Source organism: Camelus bactrianus, chromosome 9 (genome assembly GCF_048773025.1).
Source record: "Camelus bactrianus isolate YW-2024 breed Bactrian camel chromosome 9, ASM4877302v1, whole genome shotgun sequence".
Classification (NCBI taxonomy): Eukaryota; Metazoa; Chordata; class Mammalia; order Artiodactyla; family Camelidae; genus Camelus; species Camelus bactrianus.
Window position 1 is genome coordinate 6453264 of NC_133547.1, and position 25217 is coordinate 6478480.

The window sequence follows — 25217 nt, forward strand, 5'->3', positions numbered from 1 at the left end:
GTGAAAGTGCTGCTGGCCCCAAGCGGGAAGGTCCCCAGCAGCCCCGAGGGGTGACTCGGATGTGCCAAAACACCCGGAGCGGAAGCTGAGCTGTAGGCAGTTCTTCCTGCTTCTGCAGTGGGGCCCCAGGAGGAGGCGGCTTCTCAATAGTCATGATTGAGCCCAGGACCTTGGCCGTTATATCTGGCTTTGCAGTACCTGGTCGTCTCTAGGCATGAGCTGTGCTCCCAGTGGCCTCTGAGGTCTCCCCTGATGCCCCTGCAGGCTCCTCACTTTTGTCAGGTCCCAAATTCCTCCCAGATTTCGGGCATTGTGGATGTTCCTACCATCCTGACATCCACCCAGGCCCTGGAAAACCAGACCCTCTTAGAGACCCTCTCTCTCTTCTGAGAGATCTCATCCACTTTTTATTTTTCCATAAAGGCTCCAAATGTAATTTATTTTCTTATTAATGTCATCAAAAATCAATTCATATTAATAGTATTCTGATTTTTGCCTCTGGGCTTTCTTCTCCCCCCAGATTTATTGAGGAATAACTGACACATATAATGGTATATATTTAAAGTTTACAGAATGATGACTTTATATCTATCTAGGAATGATTATCAAGCTCAAGATTAACACATTCATCATAATTAACACATTCATCATCCCTCATAATAAACTTTGTGTGTGTTTGTGTGTGTGTGGTGAGAATACTTAAGTTCTACTCTAAGCAACTTTCCAGTATACAATACTGTATTATTAACTATAGTCACCATGCTGGACATTAGATCCTCAGGTTAGAGCTTCTTTTTCTTATAAATTTATATGCTTTGACCTATGTCTCCCCATTTTCCCTACTCCCCAGCCCCTGGCATTCACCATTCTACTCTCTGTTTCTAAGAAATTGGCCTCTAAAGATTATATATCTATCTATCTCACATTTTCTTTTTTATTTTAATGGAGGTACTGGGGATTGAACCCTACCACTGAGCTATACACCTCCCGCAATCTCACATTTTCTTGATCCATTTGTCTGTTGAAGGACATTTAGATTGCTTCCACACCTTGGCTATTGTGAATAATGCTGCAATGAACATGGGTGTACAGATATCTCTTCAAGATACTGATTTCATCTCCTTTGGATATATACCCAGGAGTGAGATTGTGGGAGCATATAGCAAATATGGTTCTATTTAAAATTTTTTGAGGAACTGCCACACTGTTTTTCATAGGGGCTGTACCAATTTACATTCACACAACAGTGTACAATGGTTCCCTTTCCTCCACATCCTCGCCAATAATTGAGATCTCTAGTCTGTCTTTTTTGATAATAGCCATCCTAAACAGGTATGAGGTGATACCTCATGGTTTTGATTTGCATTTCTGTCATGATTAGTGATGCTGAGCACCTTTTCATATATCTGTTGGCCATCTGTATGTCTTCTTTGGGAAAATGTCCATTCAGGTTCTTTGCTGTTTTCAAACTGGATTATTTGCTTTTTTGCTGTTGAGTTATACGAGTTCTTTATGTAACTTGACTATTAACTCTTTATCAGATGTATGATTTGCAAATATTTTCTCCCATTCTCCATTGAAAAGGTTGCCTTTTCAATGTATTGTTTTCTCTGCCATGCAGAAGCTCTTTTGTTTGATGCAATCCTACTTGTTTATTTTGGCTTTTGTTTCCTGTGCTTTTGATGTCTTATCCAATAAACTATTACCAAGACTAACTTGACAAAACTTAAGGAGCTGTTTCCCTGTGTTTTCTTTTAGAAGTTTTACAGTTTCAGGTATTACATTTAAGTCCTTAATACTTTTTGAGTTAATTTTTCTGAGTGGTATACAATAGTGGTTCAATTTCATTCTTTTGCATGTGGATATATGCTTTTCCCATTGTGTGTTCTTGACATCCTTGTCAAAAATTAGTTGACTGTACATGCATGAGTATATTTCTGGGCTCTCTGTTCTATTTCACTTGTCTATGTGCCTGTTTTTATGCCAGTACCACATTGCTTTGATCACTGTAACTGTAATATAGTTTGAAACCAGGGAGTATCATGTCTCCAACTTCATTTTCTTTCTCAAGATTGCTTTGGCTATTCAGGGTCTTTTGTAGTTCCATACAAATTTTAGGATAGTTTTTTTTGTCTATTTCTGTGAAAAATACAATTAGAATTTTGATAGGGATTGCATTGAATTTGTAGATTGTTTTGGGTAGTACGGATGTTTTCACAATACTAATTCTTCCAATTCAAGAACATAGGATATCTTTCTATTCATTTGTGTCTTCTTCAGTTTCTTTCCTCAGTGTCTTATAGTTTTCAGGGGACAGGTCTTTTACTTCCTTGGTTAAATTTATTCCTAAGGGTTTTACTGTTCTTGATACAATTATAAGTGGAATTGTTTTCTTAACTTTTTAGATAGTTTGTTGTTAGTATATAGAAATGAAACTGATTTTTGTATGTAGATTTTATATCTTGCAATTTTACTAAATTCATGTGTTAGTCTAACAGGTTCTTGGTGGATTGTTAGGGTTTTCTATATAAGGTCATGTCTATGAACAGACAATTTTTTTACTTTTTGATTTGGGTAAGTTTTGTCTCTTTTTCTTGCCTAATTGCTGTAGCTAGGAATGTCAGTACTATGTTTAATAGAAGTGGCAAGAGTGAGCATTTTTGTATTGTTCCTGATCTTCAAGTAAAGGCTTTTAACTTGTCACCACTGAGAATTATGTTAGCTTGTCATATAGGGCCTTTATTATGTTGAGGTACATTTCTTCCATACCTAATTTGTTGAGAGTTTTTATCATGAAAGAGTGTTGAATTCTGTCCATTTTTTTCTGCCTCTAATGAAATGATCATATGATTTTTATTCTTTATTCTGTTAACGTGGTATATCATATGTGCTGATTGCTGTATGTTGAACCATGCTTGCACCCCAGGGATAAACCCCACTTGATTATGGTGCGTGATCCTTTTGATGTGTTGCTGAATTCAATTTGCTAGTATTTTGTTGAGGATTTTTGCATCTATGTTCATACAGGATTTTGGCCTATAATTTTCTTTTCTAGCAGTGTCCTTGTTTGGCTTTGGTATCAGGGTAATGCTGGCCTAATAAAATGAGTTTGGAAGTGTTCTTTCCTCTTCAGTTGTTGGGAAGAGTTTGAGAATGATTGGTATTAATTCTTCTTTAAATGTTTGGTGGAATTCACCCATAAAGTTGTCTGGTCCTCGGCTTTTCTTTGTTGGGAGATTTTTCATTACTGACTCAGTCTCCTTGCTCATTATAGGCCTGTTCAGATTTACTTCATGATTCACTCTTGGTAAGTTGTATGTTTCTGGTAACTTATTCATTTCTTCTAAATTACCTAATTTGTTGGTGTATAATTGTTCATATTAGTTTCTTATGATCCTTTGTACTTCTGTAGTATCAGTTGTTATGTCTTCTCTTTCATTTATAATTTTATTAATTGAGCCATTTTTCTTTCTTAGTCTAGCTAAAGGTTTTTCAGTTTTGATTATCTTTTCAAAAAAAGCCAACTCTTAGTTTCATTCATCTTTATTTTTTTTCTAGTCTCTATTTCATTTATTTCTGCTCTAATCATTATTATTTCTTTTCTTCTGCTACCTGTGGACTTACTCCTTTTTCTAGTTCTTTGAGGTGTAAGGTCCAAACACAGACAACAACAAAATATAAGCAAACTGAATTCTATTTTTCATTTTTATTTTTTTCTCCTCTGACTGGATGATATCAAAGGTTCTGTCTTCAAGTTCACAGATTCTTTATTCCTTAGTGGACCAAATCCTGGATGATGTCCTCATTCCCTTTCTCCCTCTTTCCCATAAAGCCCAGCAGTCCCTAAGCCAATTCCTCTTCCTCCTGGTTTGCTATCCTGTCACCTCCTCTCTGTAGTCACGGCTCAAACTGACTCAGAACTTTTGTTCTCCTACCTGGACCCAGACCTCAGGCTCTTCCCTGGCGTTAGTCTCTTCCATGCAGTCCATTTCCTACGTGGTCCTAGAGGGGTCTTTTTGAAACCCACACCTAGGTTACAGAGTCCTATGTTCAAATCTCAGTTAGGACACTGACCCACCACCCCTTGCCCCTCAGTTTCCACTTCTAAACCATCATGAAGTTCTCTGTGCCCTACTAATAAAATACATTTTGAATCCATCTACTTGTCTTGAACTCCAAGTTCTAATCCAGGCTCTTAGTATTTTTCACACAAATAACTGTAATTGCCTCTGAACTGACTGCAGTAGGTTGAATGGTGAATCCCTCCCCACAAAAAAAGATATGCCCATATCTAGAATCTGTGACCCTATTTGGAAAAAGAGTTTATTTTTTTGTAGATGTAATTAAGTTAAGGATATTGAGAAGAGATCAAACTTGATTATTTGGATGGGCCCTAAATCTAATGACAAGTATCCTATATTATAAAAGACACACAGAAAAGACACAGGGAGAAGAGGAGGATGCCAGGTGAAGAGAGAGGCAGAGATTGGAATTATTCAGCCACAAGCTAGAGAACTGCAGGGGCCATCATAAGCTGGAAGAGGCAAATATCTGATTCTCCCCTAGGGCCTCTAGAGGGAGTACAGCCTTGCTAACACCTTGACTTTGGACTTCTGGCCTCCAGAATTGTGTGAGAATAAATTTCTGTTGTTTTAACCTACCAGATTGTGATAATTTGTTCTTGCAGTCACAGGAAATGAATACACCAATCTTCCCCTTTCCATCCACTATTTTCTTCCTCAGAGATGAGTACATGGGTAACTGGAGGGCCAAGGAAAGGTGGTAGATGATCACCAATTTGGTTTCTTCTTTCTTAGGCACATAGGAAGACTACATTTCCCAAGTCTCCTTGCAATGAAGTTGAGGCCATGTGACTGGTCTTGGGCCAGTGGAGCGGGTGCAGAGTGATGTAGGCCACTTCTAGACTTGGCCATAAAATATCCTGTGCAATTTTTACTTTGTCTCTCTTCTTTCACTCATTGGCTGCCTAGAAGCTGAGAATTTATTGGAACACTGAAAGATAGGAGAGTCAAGAGATAAAGGAGATTAGGTCGCTGGTTTCTCTTTGGAGGAGAGCCTTTTGGACTTTATGTAAGTAAGAACTTACTACATTAAGCTACCTAATATTTTATTAGTAAATGAAGATTGTTAGTATTAGTATTAATAAATAGGGTTGTTAGTTAAAGCAACTAGCTTTAATAATCCTGACTGCTACAGATAAAATACCCGTCACTACATTTTAGCCAGCATCAAAATTTGGATCTGTGATAAACTCCAGAGCTTTCAAATTTTCTTTTTGTAGTTTTGAGTGAATAATGTTATTTTAAAATCTTTTTTATTGTGAAGGATGACACACATAATAATGTTCACAAAACACAATGTACAGCTCAATGAATTATCACAAAGTAAATACCCATGTAATCAAGATCAACATCATTATCAACCCAGAAAACATTTATTCCCTTGCAAATCACTACCCACTTCCTCTTGACTTAAAACACTACATTTTGGTTTGGACTGTTTTTCATGATATAAATGGAATCATACAGTATTTATTCTTTTGTGTTCGCCTTAATTTTGTTCAACATTGTGTGTATGAAATTCATCAATGGAATAAGTAGCAATAGTTCTTACACTCTCACCACTCTATTGTATTTTGTTGCCTGAATATACTACAATTTATTTATCCATTCAACTGTTGAGGGACATTTTGGTTGTTTACAGTTTTTGAATATTACAGATAACACCAGAACAAACATTTAAAAAAAGGGATAAAAGTATTTGTAATAATATATTTTATTTAATCCAGCATATCCAAAATATTAGCATGTAATCAATATAAGACCTATTAATTAGAACTTTTACATTCTTCTTTTTGTAATAAGTCTTTGAAATCTAGTGTTTATTTCATACATACGACATACGACAATTTGGATTCCCTATATTTTGAATGCTCAGAAGCCACATGTGGTGAGTGGCTACCATATTGGACAACCCAACCCTAAGGGAAATCAGTCCACCTGCATGCTGTGTTTCACCTTTTCTTGCCTCCTGAGGATATCCCTCCAATGATTTGTCCCCTCTTTCCTTTGAATCATCAAATTCTCCCTCTCTACCAACTCTTTCCTACTAGCATACAGTCATGCTATTATTTTTTCCATCTTAAAAACTCCTTTATTGACCATACATCCTTCTACATCCCCATTCTATTTCTTCCTCTGTTTGATAACAAAATGCATTAAAAATGTGTCTATGCTCATTGCTTCTACTTCATCTATTCTATGTCTCCCTTGATTCTACCCCTGTAAGGCTTTCAGTCTGACTCGTCCATCAAAACCACTTTTGTCAAAGTCACCAATGATATACCACATGGTCAATTCTTGGTCCCCATCTTACTTGACCTCTCTACATCACTGGTTGTGGTCTCCACACAGGCAGTATCAGTGTCAGTTGGGAATTGGTTAGCTGTCAGTTAGACGGGGACTGTTACTCTCAGTCCTCATCCCAGACCTACTGTGGTGGGTTGAATGTTGTCCCCCAAAAGATATGTCCTTATCCTTGTGGGGAGGGTATAGCTCAAGTGGTAGAGTGCATGCTTAGCATGCATGAGGTCCTGGGTTCAATCCCCAGTACTCCTCTAACAATAGATAAATAAATAAACCTAATTACCTCCCCCAACCGAAAAAAAGTATGTCCTTATCCTAACCTCTGGAAGCTGTGAATGTGACATTTTTTGGAAAAAGGGTTTTTTCAACATGAGATTATCTTGGATTATCTGAGTGGGCCCTAAATCAGAGGACAAGTCTTCTTAGAAGAGACACCCAGAGGAGAGATGGTCCTAGAGGAGAAGGCCAGGTGAAGACAGAGGCAAAGATTGGAGTTATGCAGATATAAGTCAAGGAATGCCTGGAGTCACCAGAAGCTACCCTTAGCCCACACATCCTATTGTTTGCCCAGAAGCCAAAAGAATCTTCCTGCTAAAATATGAGTCACTTCTTGACTCAGAACCCTCTCATGGCTTTTTATCTCACTCAGAAAAATCCCCAACTTCCTACCATGACCTATAAGATCCTTCATACAATACTCTGGCCCCTGCCATTTCTCTTATCCCATCTACTACTACCTCTCCCCTCAATCACTGGGATCCAGCCATGCTGACTTTGCTGTTTCAAGAACCTGTCAAGTACACTCCTGCCTCCAGGCCTCTGTCACTGCTGTTCTCTCTGCCTGGAATGCTTTTCCCCATGCTGTTCCTAGTTCCTTTCCTCAGCTCCTTCAAGACTCTGCCAAAGGTCACACTCAGAGAGGGCTTTCTTGATTACTCTGTCTATGGCTCTCTGCCTTGTCTCCTCATAACATTTTGTTTTGCTTTCTTAATGGCATTCCCACTCTTGGAAATTCATATTTGTTTTTGTGCTTCCTGCTTTTTGCAACTGGAATGTAAAATCTTTTCCATAACAGTGTCCTGAGGGTCTAGGGCAGTGTAGGGCACATCATTCAATAAATATTTTTTGACAGATATTTTTTCCTCGTGTCTTGAATTCACAGATTTTCCTGCCCCAGGGCCTTTGCATAGCCCTGGGACCTGAGATGCTCGTATTTCATTTTCCACCTAGTAAGTTATCCTTCAAGTCTCACCTTTGGTGTTCCTTCCTGAGAGAACTGCTCTCTCTAAATTAAATTAGTTCTCTGTGTTAAAGGATTGAATAATTTCCTCAGCCTCTGATGCATTCTTACAGCACCTAGATATTTTCCTTTAAATCTTTGTTCAACAATAATGATCTAAGCCTGTGGTTTTCAGAGTGTGGCCTAGGGACTTCTGGGGGTTCCTGAGACACTTTCAGTGGCTCATGAGGTGAAAATTATTTTCATAATACTATTATGATGTTATTTGCCTTTCCACTCTCATTTTCTCTTGAGTATACAGGGATGTTTTCCAAAAAGCACATGAGGTATTTTGACAAACCCTGTGCAGAAGCAGATATGAGGATCCAGCTGTCTTCTATTAAGCCAGGCATTAAAGAGACCTGCAAAAATGTAAAACACTCTTCTCACTAAATTATTTTTGGTGTGGATTATTAATTTATAGTTATTAAGATGTTATTTATGCTAACACAATTTTTTAAAATGACAATATGTATTTTAGAAATTTCTAGTTTTTAAAAATTTATAATTTTTTTTTAGTGGAGGTATGGGGGATTGAACCCAAGACCTTGTGCATGCTAAGCATGTGTTCTATCACTGATCCATACTCTCAGCTCCCTCTCAGTTTTAATATTGATAGATATAACTCACATATTCACAATCCACATAAATATAACCCACATAAATTATTTGAGTCCTACATTTTTAAGAGTATGAAAGCAGTCCTTGATCTAAGTCTGGCCATGTTGTTCAAAAAAAAAAAAAAAAAAAAAAAAGCAGTCCTGAGACAAAAATTTGAGACTCACTGACCTAAGTAAATCCTTAGGTTTTTGATTCTTGTCTGCAGCCCAGAAAATTCCTGAATTCTCTGAAGGCAAGGTCCCTGTCAGTCTTGTTGGACACACATTTAAGGTTTGGCTAGTAGTATAGGAGCCCTAAGTAAGTGTCAAAGGTTTGAAGGCAAGAAGGAATGAATGGGAACAACAAGCCTCCTTCCTCATCCTCACCTCCACATTACTCGTGGGACTGGAAGCAAAATGCATCCTCCAGACCAGGGAAGAGCCTTACCTTGGGTAAGAGCGTGGACCGAGCAGCACGAGAGGATGGAGAAGAAAGGAGGTCCCGTCCTTGGCCTAAATGGAAACCTGAGGGAAAAAGCGGCATAAACGCAGACGGAGCGCGTGCGTGGGCCTGCGCGTGCACGTGTACGGAAGGGGGATGTTAGAGAGGGCGGCGCAGTGGAATCGTTCATCCAGTCAGTAGGGGGCGCTCGAGGGGAGCGGCGGCGCTGGCGCAGGGCAAGTCGGGAAAGGCGGCACCTGCGGCAGAGCGAGGAGCATCGCGCGGTGAGGTCAGCCTAGGCTTGAAAAGGCCTGAGGTGGTCTCTAGGCTTCTCAGTTGAGCCTTCTTCACCCACATTTTCTCCAGACTGACCAGACTGAAGAGCCCAGCCCTCCAGGCTAGGGTGAGGGAGACTTGGCCCCCACGGGGTCCCCGAAACGTTCCTAGAGCTGGGGTGTGTGAGGTTGAGCGTACCCTCCTGGGGTCACTGGACCCTGCCAAGGGATAACAGGCCACCGGACCGGAGCCTCCCAGACACCCCGGGCTCTGGAGCTGAGGGATCAAATAGGCTTGAGAAGTCCCTCTTTTTTTTTCCATCCTAAAGCCCAGGAAGCTTTGTCAGCCCCTTTGCTCACCAAATCTGATTTTGAGCCAATCCCAAGGCCCGACCTTCACGGGACGCGGCCGTAGGCCCCTGCCCAGTTGGGGAAGCCCATTGGTTCCAGCTCCCAGGTGGCAGAAATTGGCTGCAGCCTCATCAGGGGCCTGTTAGGGACAGTTATTTTCTGCTCATTGAGGAACCTGGGCACTGGCTCCCTCCTTTGAGTTTTGGAGTTTATGGTTCCAGGGAAGGCGGTAAACTGAGAGGAACGGGCATTTCTGGGAGACCCCGAGCACTCCCTGGGAGGCATGGGCCTAGGAGAGCAGTTGCCGGGGAGGATGCTGTCGGGTCTCACATGTTGGGCCGTTATCAGGGCTTCTCCAGCCTGGGAGGAAGGGTTTACCAGGGAACCAAGGGGCTTTATAAGCGTCACAAGTGGCCAGTTTGCCGAATCCGTTTGCCCAAACCCAATTCTCTTTACTAAAAGAGTCAAATTGACCAATTTACCATAAAACTTGTTTTAAGGAATACACTTTTTGAATGTTTTCAGAGAAGGTGGATATATTTTTCACGAAAACAATTTTTCTTTTTTTTTAGAGGAACACTGGGTCAGGGTTAACATGAATTATGAGACTCAGAATTACTCCTTGTTGTTTTGAGTTTTGTCTCATTTCAGCTGCTGGCAAAACATCTAGTAGTAGTGAAGATTTGCGTTTCTTAGGAAGGCTGCCGATTAGGTGAATGTCTCCAGCTTCCTCAGCTTGGTTAACTTTAGAACGAATTGAATTAAGGTTTTGGGTTTATTGCAAAACCCAAACGAAAGAGTTCACTATGGATACACTTTAGAGTTTATCTTATTTGATTTTGTGTTGATAATGTGAGGCTCTCCGTTACTTTTTTTTTTTAATCTTTAGTTTTGTGACAGCATTTTCTTTTGGCATTTCTCCTGTCTCTGGCCATTTCTTCTTTTCTTTCTTTACATTTTATTTTTAACATTCTAAATCATGAGATATGCATCCACAAAAGTGCAGACAATGTATAAACAGTTTTAAGTGAAATAATTATAAAGCTTATATCTGCTTAACTGCCACCCAGCTTAAATAGAATATTACCATGACTCTAGAAGATCTTCACTAATTATTTCACAATCAAGTACCCCCTCTTCCCTTTTAGAGGTAACTTCTAATCTCACTTTTGTGATAATCATTTCCTTGATTTTCTTTATACGTTTACCATGTATATATGTATCTCTTAACTATTAGTTTAATTTTGCTTCTGTTTTGAACTTAGAAATGTGGACTCGTTCTGTCTGGAATACTTTATGTTGTGCTTCTTATGCTCAACATTGTGAAATTAATTTATATTGTTGATTGTAGCTGTAGTTCCTTTATTTTCTTTACATATGCATAGTATTCTTTTGTTTGAATATTCTCTGATTTATTCATTTTATTGTTGATGGGCATTTGTATTTTTCAACTGTATGACCATTAGGAATGATGTTGCTGAGGACATTTCTTGGGAGAGGTAGAAGAATGTAATTGGTTAAGACCTGTTTCTGAAACCAGACTGTGTTCAATCCTGACTCTACCCCCCATTTGCGGTGTAACCTTGAGAAAATTGTGTAACTTCTTTGTGTTTCAGTTTTTTCACTTTTGTAAAATGGAGACAATAATAGTACCTACCTCATAGAGTTGTTTGTGAAGAGTAATGCAATTAAAAAAATGTAAAGCATTTAGGACAGTGCCTGACATAAAGCAAGCACAATGTGTTAGTTATCATGGTTGTTGTTACTACTGTATTCGTTGCACAAGTGAAAGAGTTTCTCTAGGGAATATACCTAGTATTGGGAGTTGTTCGGCCACAGGGTATATGTATAGTCAATTTTACTACTAATGCTAAGTTGTTCTCCAAACTAGTTATAACAATTCACACTAACATTAATTGGCGATGAGACTTCTGGTTGCTCTACATCTCATCAACACCTGGTATTATTAGACTGTTCCCATTTTTTCCCAATCTGGTCACTGTGCAGTGATATTTCATATTATTTTAATTGCCTTGCACTGATTAGTGCCTCTCAAGCCTCTTGCCCATTTTGCAATTGGTCTTTCTTCCTAACTTGCAGGTGTTCTTTGTATCTTTTGAATATTAGTCATTTATTGTTTTGTAGGTTGCAAGATATCCTCTCCCACTTTACAGTTTTTCTTTCTTTTCTCCTTTTGGGGTCTTTTGATGAAAAAGAGTTTTTAATTTTAGTGTAGTAAAATGTATCAAACTGAAATTTTATGCTCATTGTTATTGTGTCTTTTACAAGAAATCTTTTCCTATACCAAAGTGTTGTTCTTCAAGGGGAACCATGTACATCAGCAGTAATTTTGTCCCCTGAAGTAGTGTAAGACAGCGATTCTCTGTTCTTTTATATTTTCTAGAATTTTATAGTATTGTTTTCACATTTTTTTTTTTTACCATCTGAGATTGATTTTTGAATGTTATTTGAGGTAGAGTGTCAATTTCTTTTTTTTGCTGCGTGGATACCCAGTTATCCAAGCACAATTTATTGAGAAGTTCACCCTCTACTCACAGGTCTGCTAAGGCATAGCTGTCCTATGTTAAGATTTCATAATGCATGTCTAGTTTTAGCCTCTCGATTGTGTTCTATTATTCTATTTGTTTGTCCCTGTCTCAATTCACACTGTCTTACTACAAATTTATATTAAGGCTTAATACTTGTGAGAGCTTGTCTTCTTACTTTGTTTTAAATCAGGAGTATCTTAGCCATTTTTGGGCTTTTCAGTTTTTGCATAAATTTTGGCATCAAAGTTGAGGTGGTCTTACAGAATAAGTTGGGGAGTGTTCCTCTTTCTGTTTTCTAGAAGAGCATGTTTAATACTGTAATTATTTTTTTCTTGAAGGTTGGTAGAATTTACCATTAACGACATCTGGTATTAGAAAGGTTTGCATGTATGTGTGTGTGAGTGTGTGCATGAACTCCTATGTGTGTTTGAAAGATTTTTGATTACAGTTTCAAGTTTTTTAATGGTTATAGGACTTCTTGGGTTCTCTATTCTTTCCTGAGGTAGTTCTTTGGTTAATTTTTAAAAGATACTTGAGTATTTCAACTCTTTTTTGAATTTATTGGTGCAGTGATGTTAATGTTCATCATTATTACTTATTTAATATCTGTCACATCTGTAGTAATGTCCCCCTTTTTAATTCCTAGTGGTTATTTGTGCTTTCCCTCCTTTTTCTTCATAAAGCTCGTTACAAGATTGTCAGTTCTATAAGTTCTTTCAAAGAACTTTTGGGCTTTGTTGATGATCTTGTGTGTTTGTTTTCTGTTTCCTTAATTTTTAGCTATTATGAATAAAGCTGCTATGACCATTCTTGTAAAAGTCTTTTTGTGCCACATATTTTAATTTTTCTTAGATAAATCCATAGGAGTGGAATTACTGGGTCTAGCAGTTTAATAAGAAACTAAGATTCAAAAAGCCCATTTTCGTAGGAAACTGCTAGACCTTTTTCAAATGGTTGTACCATTTACACTCCTGCCAGTGTTCCAGGTGCACCACACCTTTGCCAGCATTTGGTATTAATCTTAATTTTATCAGTTTTGGTAAGTAAGCAGACTAGTATTTTTTTTATCATTATATTGTTCTCCCTCTTTTAGTTATAGTTTTAGACTCTATTCATTTAGTGGTCACCTTAATTTTTAAAAATTTTTGTTTGTTTATTGTTGGTGGAGGTTCTGGGGATTGAACCCAGGACCTCTTGCATGCCAATCGCACACTCTACCACTGAGCTACACTCTCCCCCTAGTGGTCACCTTAGAACTTGAAAAATACACAATTTATTGACATTACAGTATGTTTCCCTTTCTCCCAGAAGATACAAAGAACTTAGAATATTTGAATTCTGTTTACTTTCTTCCCAATTTACATTTAATTATTTTGATGCTTTTTATTTTTACTTTTTAATCTGCCGGGATATCATCATTTTGTTTCATAGAGTCATTTTTTTAAATTTAGATTTTTTTTACATATTTACTATGTATATATTTTTTGCTCTTTATTCCTCTTGGTTCTCAAATCATCCACCTGGGATTACTTTCCTGCTGCTTGAAACACATTTTAGAATTTCCATTAATGAAGATCTGTTCGTTATTGATTTTCAAAATTTTTGTCTGTTGTAAACCATCTTTATTTTGCCCTCATTAACACTTTTTTTTTTTTTTTTTTTTAGGATTTAAGATACTAGATTGGCAGGCTTTTTTTCTTTCAACATGTTGATCATATCCTACCATTGCCTTGTGGCTTCCATTTTTGCTATTGAGAAATCACCTTTATGTCTGTCCTTTGCAGATAACCTGTATTATTCTTATAATTGCTTTCAAGTGTTTTATAATGATGTGTCTGTATATAGAGTTCCTTTTGTCTCCAGTGGACTTTGTTGGGTCTTTTTTTTTTTTTTTTTAGATCTGAAATTGGTGTGTTTTACTAGTTCTGGAAAATCTTTTTAACCTTTTTAGACATTGTTTCTGTACTATTTTCTGTTCCTTCCTTCTGGAACTCCAATTAAATATTTGTCAGACTTCTGAAATTTTTCTTTAATTTCTGTATTTTATTTTTATGTTTTCCATATTATTATCTCTCTATGTTATGTTCTTGGTTATTTTTCTCTGAGCTATCTATTTCAGTTCACAAATACTATCTACAGCAGAACTGAATCCACTATTTAACCCTTCCAGGAAATTTTAATTTTAATTATTGTGTTCATTTCTTTTTAAACCTGTAAAATCACTTTTTATAGAGTCCTGTTCTCTGTTGTTATTTTCAAACTTTTCCTTTATTTCTTAAAAAATAGAAACCAGTTATTTTATTGACTTTGTCTAATGATTCTGGAATTTTATGTCTTTGCTAATTTGATTCTGCCATCTGTTGTTTCTGTCAGTTCCTTTTTTACTTATGTGCTATGCTTCTTGTTCTTGACAGATTATTTGTAGGAATAATTTAAGGCCTTAAAATGAAGGTGTCTTACTCCAGGAAGGATTTCAGTTTGTTTCAAAATGTTTTCTCATGATTAGACTGGAGTTAAGGGTACTGGAAAAAATACCACAGAGGTGAAGTGCCCTTCTCATCTCATCTCATCAAGTTAGAAGGCGTATGAAGTCCACATGACATCACTGGTAGTCTTAACCTTGATCACTTCATTATGGCAGTATTTGCCAGGTTTCTCTACTGTATGCTTCCAAGGAAGTTTCCCTCTTCTGTATGTCTCAAGTTTTTAAGCTTTACAGTATAATGATTACAACTGATGTTTAATGCAACTCTATTTGCTGGGTGATAGGAAGGGACTGGAAACAGGAAGTTCAGTTATATGCCTATGGCTGTTGCTGTTGTTCAAGTGAGAGATTACAATTGCCTGAACTTACAGTGGCAGTGGCAGTGGCAGTGAAAAGAACATGTTAAGGCATTTCTGGGAAATTGGTTCGCTTATGGTAGCCTTAAAAGAAACAGGATAAGTTAAAACCATAAAGAGGTACTACTTCACACTTGTGAGAATGACTACAGTAAAAAAGTCGGATAATTAACAAGTTTTGTTGAGGATATGGAGTAATCAGAATCCTCATATTCTGCTTCTGGGGATGTAAAATGGTACAGACACTTTGGAAAACAATTTGGCAGTTCCTTAAAAATTTGTTATTTGACACAGCAGTTCCACTCCTAGGCATGTACCCAAGAGAAATGAAAACATATATACACATAAAAACTTACACACAGGTGTTCAAAACAGCATTATTCAGTATAGCCAAATGGTAGAAACCACCCAAATGTCCACCAGTTGATGAATGGCACCAGTTGATGATAAGCAAAATGTGGTATAATGGAATATCATTTGGCCATAAAAGGAGTGAAGCACTGATACATGCTACAGTATAGATGAACCTTAGAAACATGCTAAGTGAAAGAAGCCAGTCACCAAAGACCATATATTATATGATTGTATTTATATGGAATGTCCAGAATGGGCAAATCTGTAGAGACAGAAAGTAGATTAGTTGTTGCTTAGGGTTGGGTGGTGGGGAGTCGTGGTGGTGGAAGGAATGGGCCATGATACATAAATGGTACAGAGTTTCATTTTGGGGTGATAAAAATGTTCTCAAATTGATTGTGGTGATGGTTGCACAACTCTGTGCTAAAAGCCACTGAATTACTTTGAAATAGGTAAGTTGTATGATAGTTGAACAATATCTCAATAAAGTTATTAGAAAAAATCAGGGAACACATAGTAGGGAGCTACATTAGCTCAAACCACACCTGTTCAACTTGAAGTGCTGGTGGGAAATCCAGGTGCAGACGTCATGCAGCTCAGAAGTAAATTTTGGGCTAGATACATGGTACCATAAATTATTAGCATAAAGGATTCACTTGACGGAAAGCAAGAGACCCTATTCATTTAGTTCAATTTACTAAACATGGTAGCTCAAGGGAAGGCTTCACGCAAGGCACTTTTAATGTTTAATAGCACTGAGTTTTCAGAGGTTAACACAGTTGAGGACTGAGCCCCTTCTTCTGTTGTTTAAGACAATACTATGTCATTGATACTAGCTGATATCCTTCCTAAATTTCAGTTTTAATTATCTTCACTTCCTATAAAGAAATGCTTTACCGTAAGTGGCTATGGCAATGTCCTTTAAGTAATTTGCAGTGTATTTTGGGATAATAAAATTTGACAGTTAAGATTATATAAATTAAAATAAATATTTTTATTTACAATTACAATCTAAGTGGATTTAGAATTAGTTTATTTCCTCACTGAAGAGAATGGGGCAGTCCATAAAATCTAACTGGCCATACAGTTCATCACAGTTATTTTGCATTATTACCCTTTATCCTACACTTGTCACATCCCTCCCTGATCACTGAAACAAGAATTCTATACTAAGGATAATGACAGTTGAAAGGAAGAAAAAAAAATCAAATGATTCCACCAACTGTTTTAGTGATCATGTATCCCTTGTTTGGCACTAGTAAATGGTCAGTACCCAAAGAGGTACTTCACAAATTATAAAAGATGTAGAGTTCTCTTTACTCTTTTAATTCATCAAAATAATTTTTTACAGGGAATATCAAATAAGTAATTAACATGGTATAGCTTGTGAAGTAGTGAGTAAATCTTTAATATAGTTGACACAGGGTTTCACTTGGCAGGTCTAAGACATGACCTTAGAGCTATGAAATTCCAAGTGTGTACTTGAATACATAACTAAAAGAATAAGAATGGAATGACCAATAGTATGTACCATTTTAATCTTTATTAATAAAATAGATAACTGGGTTCAGACAGCTACTTTGTTCGTGCATCTAGTCTGAGCATATATTGAAAAAGTAATTCTTTATAAGAGAACTCGGATGAGAACTGTCAATATACTAGTTCTATCAAAAACTGAAGGTTAGAATCTAAAATTAGGTAAATGATACTTAAAAAGAGAACAAATTAAATATCAGAAACCATAGGACTCACTCTCAAAACTTAAGGATCTTCTTTAATAGTCTTCAGTGTAGCTCTTTTGCAATCATAAAAATTTCATCAAGATCAATCATATTGCACAACCCCCACAGGAACAAACTGAGGGAACTCATGGGTAATTTTCACCCCTTCACTGTAAAGTCCAAGATTATAAAGATGGCTGGTTATCATCTTTAAACTGGGCATAAGATGCACACGTGATTAAGTTCCTTTGACTTCTACTCTTCTAATTAATTCTGCGATTCCAGAGATTTCTTCATCAAGGGGCTCCATCAATTCAGTGGTTCCATTTTCCCCCTTCTCCATTCCCTCATTTCTTCTAGTGGGATCAGTCTTTTCCAGTCTCCCAACAAAGCAAATAGGCAGCATATTGGCATTGATGCGTGGCTTGAGCAGCTTCATCACATCCGTGATGATTGTGCTGTGAGCTGTAGCTGTTTTGAATGGGGTTTAAAAATATATTTATTGCTGCAAAGTTTAGAAGATACTTCCTAAATGATTGCTATTATTATTTTCTGTGCTTATCACCAGGTTGTTTATATCCCAGTTATTATTTTGCTTGATATTTTAGTTGACTCTGAGTTTGCTTTTTTGAACAATGCATGAGTGTTAAGATCCAAATTGTGTTTTTTTCCTTTTTATTAGACTTTGAATGAAGACAGATTAGTCATAGCTTGCTTCTTGCCTAAAAATGATGTGGCATTAAGTTTCTTTTTGTACCCTTATTGATGATCTGATACTTGCTGTAGAATGCTCTTCACAGATCTGAAGCTTGAAGGTTCACTAACTAGATTTGGCTACCTGATGGAGAGGAGAGGGGGCTGGCAGCATGACTAGACTTAACTCTTCATTTCTGTAGTGTTTCCTAATTTTTTCCTTTTAAAATTAAAGATATTGTACCAATGGCTGGGTTTCTCTATTTAATTTTTTTCTTACACTCTGAACATTTGTGGTTCAAAGTAATCCTGTCTCTTAATGCTGTGGTGGCACACAGTTTGCCTCTGAGAGAGACCCATTAATTAACCCTTCGACTTTCTCTTTGGAGTGGCTCACATGTCTGAACCCTTTGGGACACAGCTTCTGAAAGTCAGGAGTTCACTGCAGCAGAAGGACTTTGGAAAGGGACTGTTTTTCTCTTTCCAACAGGCTGCCTGGAAAATTATAACTTACTTCCTAAAACATTGAACCACTCCATCAGGAAGGATAGATTTGAATTAACTCCTTTGGATAAATATCCAGGAGCACAACTGTTGGATTGTATAAGAGTATATTTAGTTTTGTAAAAAAAAAACCTGTCAAATTGTCTTCCAAAGTGGCTGTACCATTTGCATTCTCACTAGCAATGAATGGGAGTTCCTGTTACTCTACATTCTTGCCAGCATTTGGTATTATTGGTATTCTGGATTGTGGCTATCCTAATAGGAATGTAGTGCTATCTCATTGTTTCTGATGGCATATGATGTGTAGAGCATCTTTTCACATGCTTATTGGCCACATATATATCTTCTCTTATGAGGTGACTCTTAAAGTCTTCGGCCCATTTTAAAATCAGATTGTTTTTTTACTGAGTTTTTTCCCCCCAAAAACTTAATGATTACTTATTGAGCTACTATGTTCTTGGCCATAGTCTAGACTCAGTGAGGTTTATTTTTTAATTTTTAAATTATGATTTTTATTGATGTATAGTCGATTTACAATATTACATTAGTTTCAGGTGTAGAGCATAGTGATTCAGTATTTTTACAGGTCATACTCCATTAAAAGTTATTACAAGATAATGTCTATAATTTCCTGTGCTATACAATATATCCTTGTTGCTTATCTATTTTATACATGATAGTTTGTATCTCTTAATCCCATATCCCCAACTTGCCCCTTCTCCCTTCCCTTTCCCCACTGATAACCACTTGTTTGTTTTCTATATCTGAGTCTGTTTCCACTTTGATATATACATTCATTTGTATTATTTTTTTAGATTCCATGTATAAGCGATACCATACAGTATTTGTCTTTCTTTGTCTGACTTATTTTACAAAGCATACTATTCTGTAGGTCTATCTATGTTGTTGCAGATGGCAATATTTAATTCTTTTTTATGGCTGAGTAATAATCTATAAAACTACTAGAAGAAAGCATAGGCAGAACATTCTTTGATATAAATCATAACAGTATTTTTTGGGTCTGTCTCCTAAGGCAAAAGAAATAAAAGCAAAAGCAAAAAATAAACAAATGGGACCTAATTAAACTTAAAATCTTTTGCACAACAAAGAAAACCATCGACAGAAAGAAAAGACAACCTACAGAATGGGGGAAAATACTTGCAAATGACTGACAAGGGGTTAATATTCAAAATATATAAATAGCTTATACAACTCAATATCAAAAACCAAACAACCCAGTCAAAAAATGGGCAGAATACCTGAATAGACATTTTTCCAAAGAAGACATACAGATAGCTAACAGGCATAGGAAAAGATGCTGAACATCACTAATTATTAGAGAAATGTAAGTCAGAATGATGAGGTATTACTACACCTGTCAGAATGGCTATCATCAAAAATTCTGCAAATAACAAATGTTGGACAGGATGTGGAGAAAAGGGAACCTTTCTTTGTACACTGTTGGTGGGCATGTAAATTGGGGAAGCTGCTATAAAAAACAGGATGGAGTTTCCTCAAAACAACTAAACATAGAACTACCATATTTTTCAGCAATTCCACTCCTGGGTATATATCTGGAAAAAAATGAATACACTAGTTCAAAAAGATACATGCACCCCAATGTTCATAGCAGCACTACTTACAATAGCCAAGATATGGAAGCAACTGAATTTTAAGAGTCTTTTAAAATATGTTTTTGGTAACAGTCCTTTATCAGATTCATCTTTTGTGAATATTTTCTCTCGGTCTGTGTTTTGTCTTCTAGTTCTCTTCTTCTCTTCACAAAATCTTTTGTAGAGCAGGGTTTTAATCTTAATGAAGTCCAACTTATCAGTTGTTTATTTCATAGATTGTACCTTTGGTAATGTATCTAAAAAGTCACTGTCATACCCAAGATCATCTAGATTTTCTCCTGTGTTATCTTCTAGGAGTTTTATACTTTGAAGTTTACATTTAAGTCTGTGATCTATTTTGAATTAGCTTTTGGAAGGGATGTAAAGTCTGTGTCTAGATTCTTTTTTTGCATGTGGATGTCCAGTTCCAGCATTACTTGTTGAAAAGGCCATCTTTGCTCCATTGTATTGCCTTTGTTTCCTTTTTAAAGATCAGTTGGCTATACTTATGTGGGTGTATTTTTATGCTCTCTATTCTGTACTAATGATGTATTTGTCTATTTTTTTACCAATACTGTATTTCTTGGGGTTTTTTTTGGGGGGGGATTAGGTTTGTTTGTTTGTTTACTTATTTTTAACAGTGGTACTGGGGGTTGAACCCAGGACCTTGCACATGCTAAGCATGCACTCTACCACTGAGCTATACCCTCCCCCCCATACTATATTTCTTGATTACTGTAGCTTTATAGTAGTTATTGAAGTCAGATTGTATCAGTACTCCATCTTTGTTCTTCTTTAGAATCAGCTTGTCACTCTCCACAAAATAATTTTCTGAGGTTGTGATTGGGATTGCATTGAATCAATAAGTCAAATTGAGAAGAACTGACATCTTAACTATATTGAGTCATCCTATCCATGAACATAGAATATCTCTCCGTTTATTTAATTCTTTGATTTTATTCATCAGAGTTTTCTAGTTTTCTTCATAGATTTTTTAACATATTTTATTAGATTTATACCTAAGTATTTCCCTTTTGGGGGTGCTAATGTAAGTGGTATGTTTTTAGCTTCAAATTTTACTTGTTCATTATTGGAAAGTTACTGATTTTGTATTTAGCCTTGTATCCTGCAACATTGCTATAATTGCTTATTAGTGCCAGGACATTTTTGTCAGTTCTTTCGAATTTTCTACATAGATGATCACATTATCTGCAAACAAAGACAGTTTCATTTGTGCCTTCCCAATCTGTATGTCATTTATTTCCTTTTCTTGTCTTAGCTTGCATTAGCTAGAACTTGAGTATGATGTTGAAAAAGAGTGATGAGAGGGGACATCTTCACCTTGTTCCTGCTTTTAGTGGGAAAGCTGCTTCTTTCTCACCATTAAGCATGATGTTATTTGTAGGTTTTTTTGTAGACATTCTTCATCAAGTTGAGGAAAGGCCTCTCTATTCCTTGTTTACTTAGTTTTTTTTAAAATCATGAATAGGTGTTCGATTTTGTTAAATGCTTTTTCCATGTTTGTTGATACAATCATGTGATTTTTTTCGTTTTGTAGCTTGTTGATGTGATGGATTACATTAATTGATTTTTGAATGGTGAACCAGCCTTTCATACTTGGGATAAATCCCTCTTGGTCATGGTATATAATTCTTTTTATATGTTGTTGGATTGTATTTGCTAATATTTTGTTGAGGATTTTTGTGTCTATGTTTATGAAACATATTGATCAGTAGTTTTATTTTCCTGTAATATCTTTATTTGGTTTTGGTATCTGGGTAATGCTAGAATTATTCCCTTTGCTTCTATCCTCTGAGAGATTGTAGAGAATTGGTACAATTTCTTCCTTAAATATTAGGTGGAATTTATTAGTGAACCCATCTGGGCCTGGAGCTTTCTGTTTTGGAAGGTTATTAATTATTTATTCAATTTCTTTAATAGAGACAGGCATATTCAGATTGTTTATTTTTAAATGAGTTTTGGAAGATCATGTCTTTCATGGAATTGGTCTATTTCATCTAGGTTATCAACTTTATGGGCATAAAGTTGTTCATAGTATTCCTTTATTATCCTTTTAATGTCCATTGGATTTGTGTAGATGCACCCTTTCATTTCTGCTATTAGTAATTTGTGTCCTCTTTCTTTTCTTCTTAGTTAGCCTGGCTAGAAGCTTATCAATTTTGTTGATCTTTTCAAAGAACCAGCTTTTGATTTTGTTGATTCACTATTGATATCTGTCTTCAACTTCTGCTCTAATCCTTATTTTTCTTCTGTTTACTTTGGATTTAATTTTAAATTCTTCTTCTAGTTTACTAAGGTGGAAGCTTAGATTATTGATTTTAGATCTTTCTTCTTTTTTAATATATGCACTCAATGCTATAAATTTCCCTTTAAGCATTGCTTTTGCTGCATCCCACAAATTTTGGTAAGTTGTTTTTTGTTTTCATTTAGTTCAAAATATTTTAAATTCCTCTTAAGATTTCTTTTTTGAGTTGTGTTATTTAGTTTGTTGTTTAATCTTCACAAATTTTGGGATTTTCCAGTTATCTTTCTGTTATGGAGTTCTAGTGTAATTTGATTGTGGACTGAGGCAGACGTTGTATGACTTCTTGTCTTTTAAATTTATTAAAGTGTTTTATGGCCCAGCATGCGGTCTGTTGTGGTGAATGATGCTGTTACTAGATGAAGTAATCTGTAATGCCAGTTATATCCAAGTGATTGGTGGTGGTGTTGAGTTCAACTGTATCCTTACTGATTTTCTACCTGCTGATTTTCAGTGTTCTCTTTGGATTTCTACTGAGATATCCTTAAGCTCAGGGGTTATTTTCTCAACCATGTTTGGTCTACTAATAGACCTATCAAAGGTATACTTCATTTCTGTTACAGTATTTTTGATCTCCATCAGTTCTTTTTGGTTCTGTCTTAGGACTTCAACGTCTCTGCTTACATTGTCCATCTGTTTTTACATGCTGTCTATTTAATCCATTAGAGCCCTTAGAATATTAATCATAATTGTTTTAAAGTCCTGTTCTGATGATTCCAACATCCCAATCATGTCTAGTTCTGATGCTTGCTGTCTCTTCAAATTGTGTTTTTTGCCTTTTGGTATACCTTTTAATTTTTTTTCTGGATAGCCTAAACATGATGTAATGGGTAAAAGGAACTGCTGTAAATAGGCCTTTAGTAATGTGGTAGTGAGGTGTAGGGAGAGGGGAAGTGTTCTTTAATCTTGTGACTAGATCTCAGTCTTTTAGTAAGCCTATGTTTCTGGACTGTGATCTTCACAAGTGTTCCTCAGTTTTTTTTTTCTTTTTCCCTCCTCTCCATAGGTGGGACAGGATGGCTAGAGTGGAGTGGAGTGGAGTGGAGTATTTCCTTACCCTAGGTCAGTTTGACTCTGATATTATCCCAACAGATTAGGTCTGGTTAACTAGTTTCTTCTGAGGGCAGGCCTTGTTAAGAACAGAGTGCTCTGGAGTGGTTCAAAATGGTTCTTTCCCCGCTCCCCCTACTGAAAGCACAAGGGGGATATTCTCTGAGAGCCCGGTCAGGCTCCTAGAGGTTAAACCCACAAAATTATGCCTGTTCTCAGATGACTGGGTCCTCTTGGAGTTTTAAACTCTCAGAGTTGTCCACACTGAGCCTCCAGCAGTTTGTTAGTTACAGTTCAGGTTTTCCTACCCTGGTACTGGTTCCTGGGTGATTTCCGCTCTGGAGTCCCTGCTCTGGTACTCAGTGAATCTTTGTATTGGTCTATCTGTCTTTCCAGTCTTGAGAGCAGTGATTTGCCCTGTGTCCTCACCTCCCCTAGGGATCCAAGAAGAGTTGTTGGTTTTTTAGCCTGTTCAGCCTTTTACTTGTTAGGATGGAGTGGCAAGTCCCTCCTTATAAGCTCCTTATGTGGGAACCAGAAACTGAAGTCCAGCCAGGATGTTTTTGAAGCTCTAGTATTAACTTCTTACTTTGACATAATTTCAGACTTGAAGTTGTAATTTCAGACTTAAAGTTCTTCCATTTTTCCTGTCTTCTTGACGTTGATATTTTTGGTGACTAGAGGCCAGTTCCTTTATGGGATGTCCCTTAATTTGGGTTTGTGATGTTTCCTCATGATTAGATTTTGGTTATACATGTTTGGTAGGATTACCAATAAAATGATGTGTTCTCAGTGCATCATATCAGGAGGCAGATGGTATCAATTGACTTTCATTACTTGGTTAAGGTAGTGTTCAACATTGTACAGGTATTATTTTTCTATTTTTCATGGGGGAGGGTATCTTGTGGGGAGGTACATTAATACTAAGCAATTATTTGTTCCTGTCAAACTTTCTTTTGTCAGCAACAATTGATGATTCTTGGTTGAGTCAGTTATTACTCTCATGGCAAATCATAATTTTCTAATTTCATCATTCCTTATATATTTATTAGTTAGCATTTTACTGTAAGGAAGAGATTTTCCTTTTTCTTATTTATGTCACTATGGATTTTTAGTTATTTTATTCTGTGAGTTCTCATCTGTTACTATTATTTTATTTATTTTGTCCCAGTTTTGGCTGATGGGGTATCCTTCAATCTGACTTCTGTGTCCAGTATCATCTTTTTATTTTTAATTTTTACTTATTGATACATGTTTTTCTTGATTATCAAAGTAACACTTTTTTTAGTTAGTTTACTAAGCTAATTTAAAATCAGAGAGAGAGAGAGAGAGATGTAAAAATACCTATTATCCTCTTATCTTCTATATATTAATGTATTTCCTTTCAGTCTTTTCTTTCATTTCATTTTTGAATGTAGCAGAGAGAGAACTAAAGATAGAAATTTATACCTGAGTTTTGTTTTTTTAACCTATCATTGAAGTATAGTCATTTCCTGAGCTACTGAGAAACTCTCTGGAAACAGTGTGTCTCACAAGTGATTTATTCCTGTGACCCAGTTGTGCCTGTGCTGCCTTGGCACCCATCTGCTGCCTCTGCTTTTGGGTGGCACGGTCCTTCTTCTGAACAAAAACTCCAGTTCTCTTTCTCTTCCCCTCTTCCACATCCTTTTTTTTTTCTTTTCTTTTTCAGCACAATCCTTGCCTATTCTATTGTAGAGCATTTGAGGAGCTAACAAAAGATCAGAGTGGCGGAAGCACAGAGAACAGAGAGGAGAGTGGCCCCAAATATGAGGTAGAGCACCGTCCTCTTCCTGGGGATAGAGCAGTGGGGAAGGGGGATTAGGCAATAACTAGATAAGCAGTCAATAGATAGCCACATCAGATGGTGAGAGATGCTATGAAAGAAGATAAAAGTGAGTAGGATGGGGAGAGTGGTGGGTAGGTAGCTGCTATTTTAGATAGGTTGGCTGGAAAGGCATCTCTGGTGAGGTGATATTTGAGCGGAGACCTGAGTGTTTTATAGCTAAGAAAGCTCAGAGAAGTAAAACAACTTTCCTAAGGCTGGTTTACAAGGAAGATTTAGTATTAAATTAATTTCTTTGATTTAAAAGCCCACTATAAATGGAACTTCCCTCTGTAGGAAGTATACCTCAAAGTTTTCAGAAATGCTGTGATGGTATTCGGAACTATTAGCTTGGCTATTTCTACCCTGTATCCCTTGCACTAAAGAGTTTCAA

At 36.7% G+C, this 25217-nt stretch overlaps 1 protein-coding gene across 1 annotated transcript in view; it reads left to right on the forward strand.

Annotated features, from left to right (window-relative positions):
- The window catches only part of SLC6A16 (solute carrier family 6 member 16), a 53260-nt gene continuing 28043 nt past the window's right edge, over positions 1–25217 (forward strand). Inside the window, exon 1 of the mRNA XM_074369256.1 lies at positions 1–24772. Coding sequence (XP_074225357.1) covers positions 24768–24772 — 5 coding nt within the window. The 5' untranslated portion in view covers positions 1–24767. The remainder of the gene's footprint in view (positions 24773–25217) is intronic.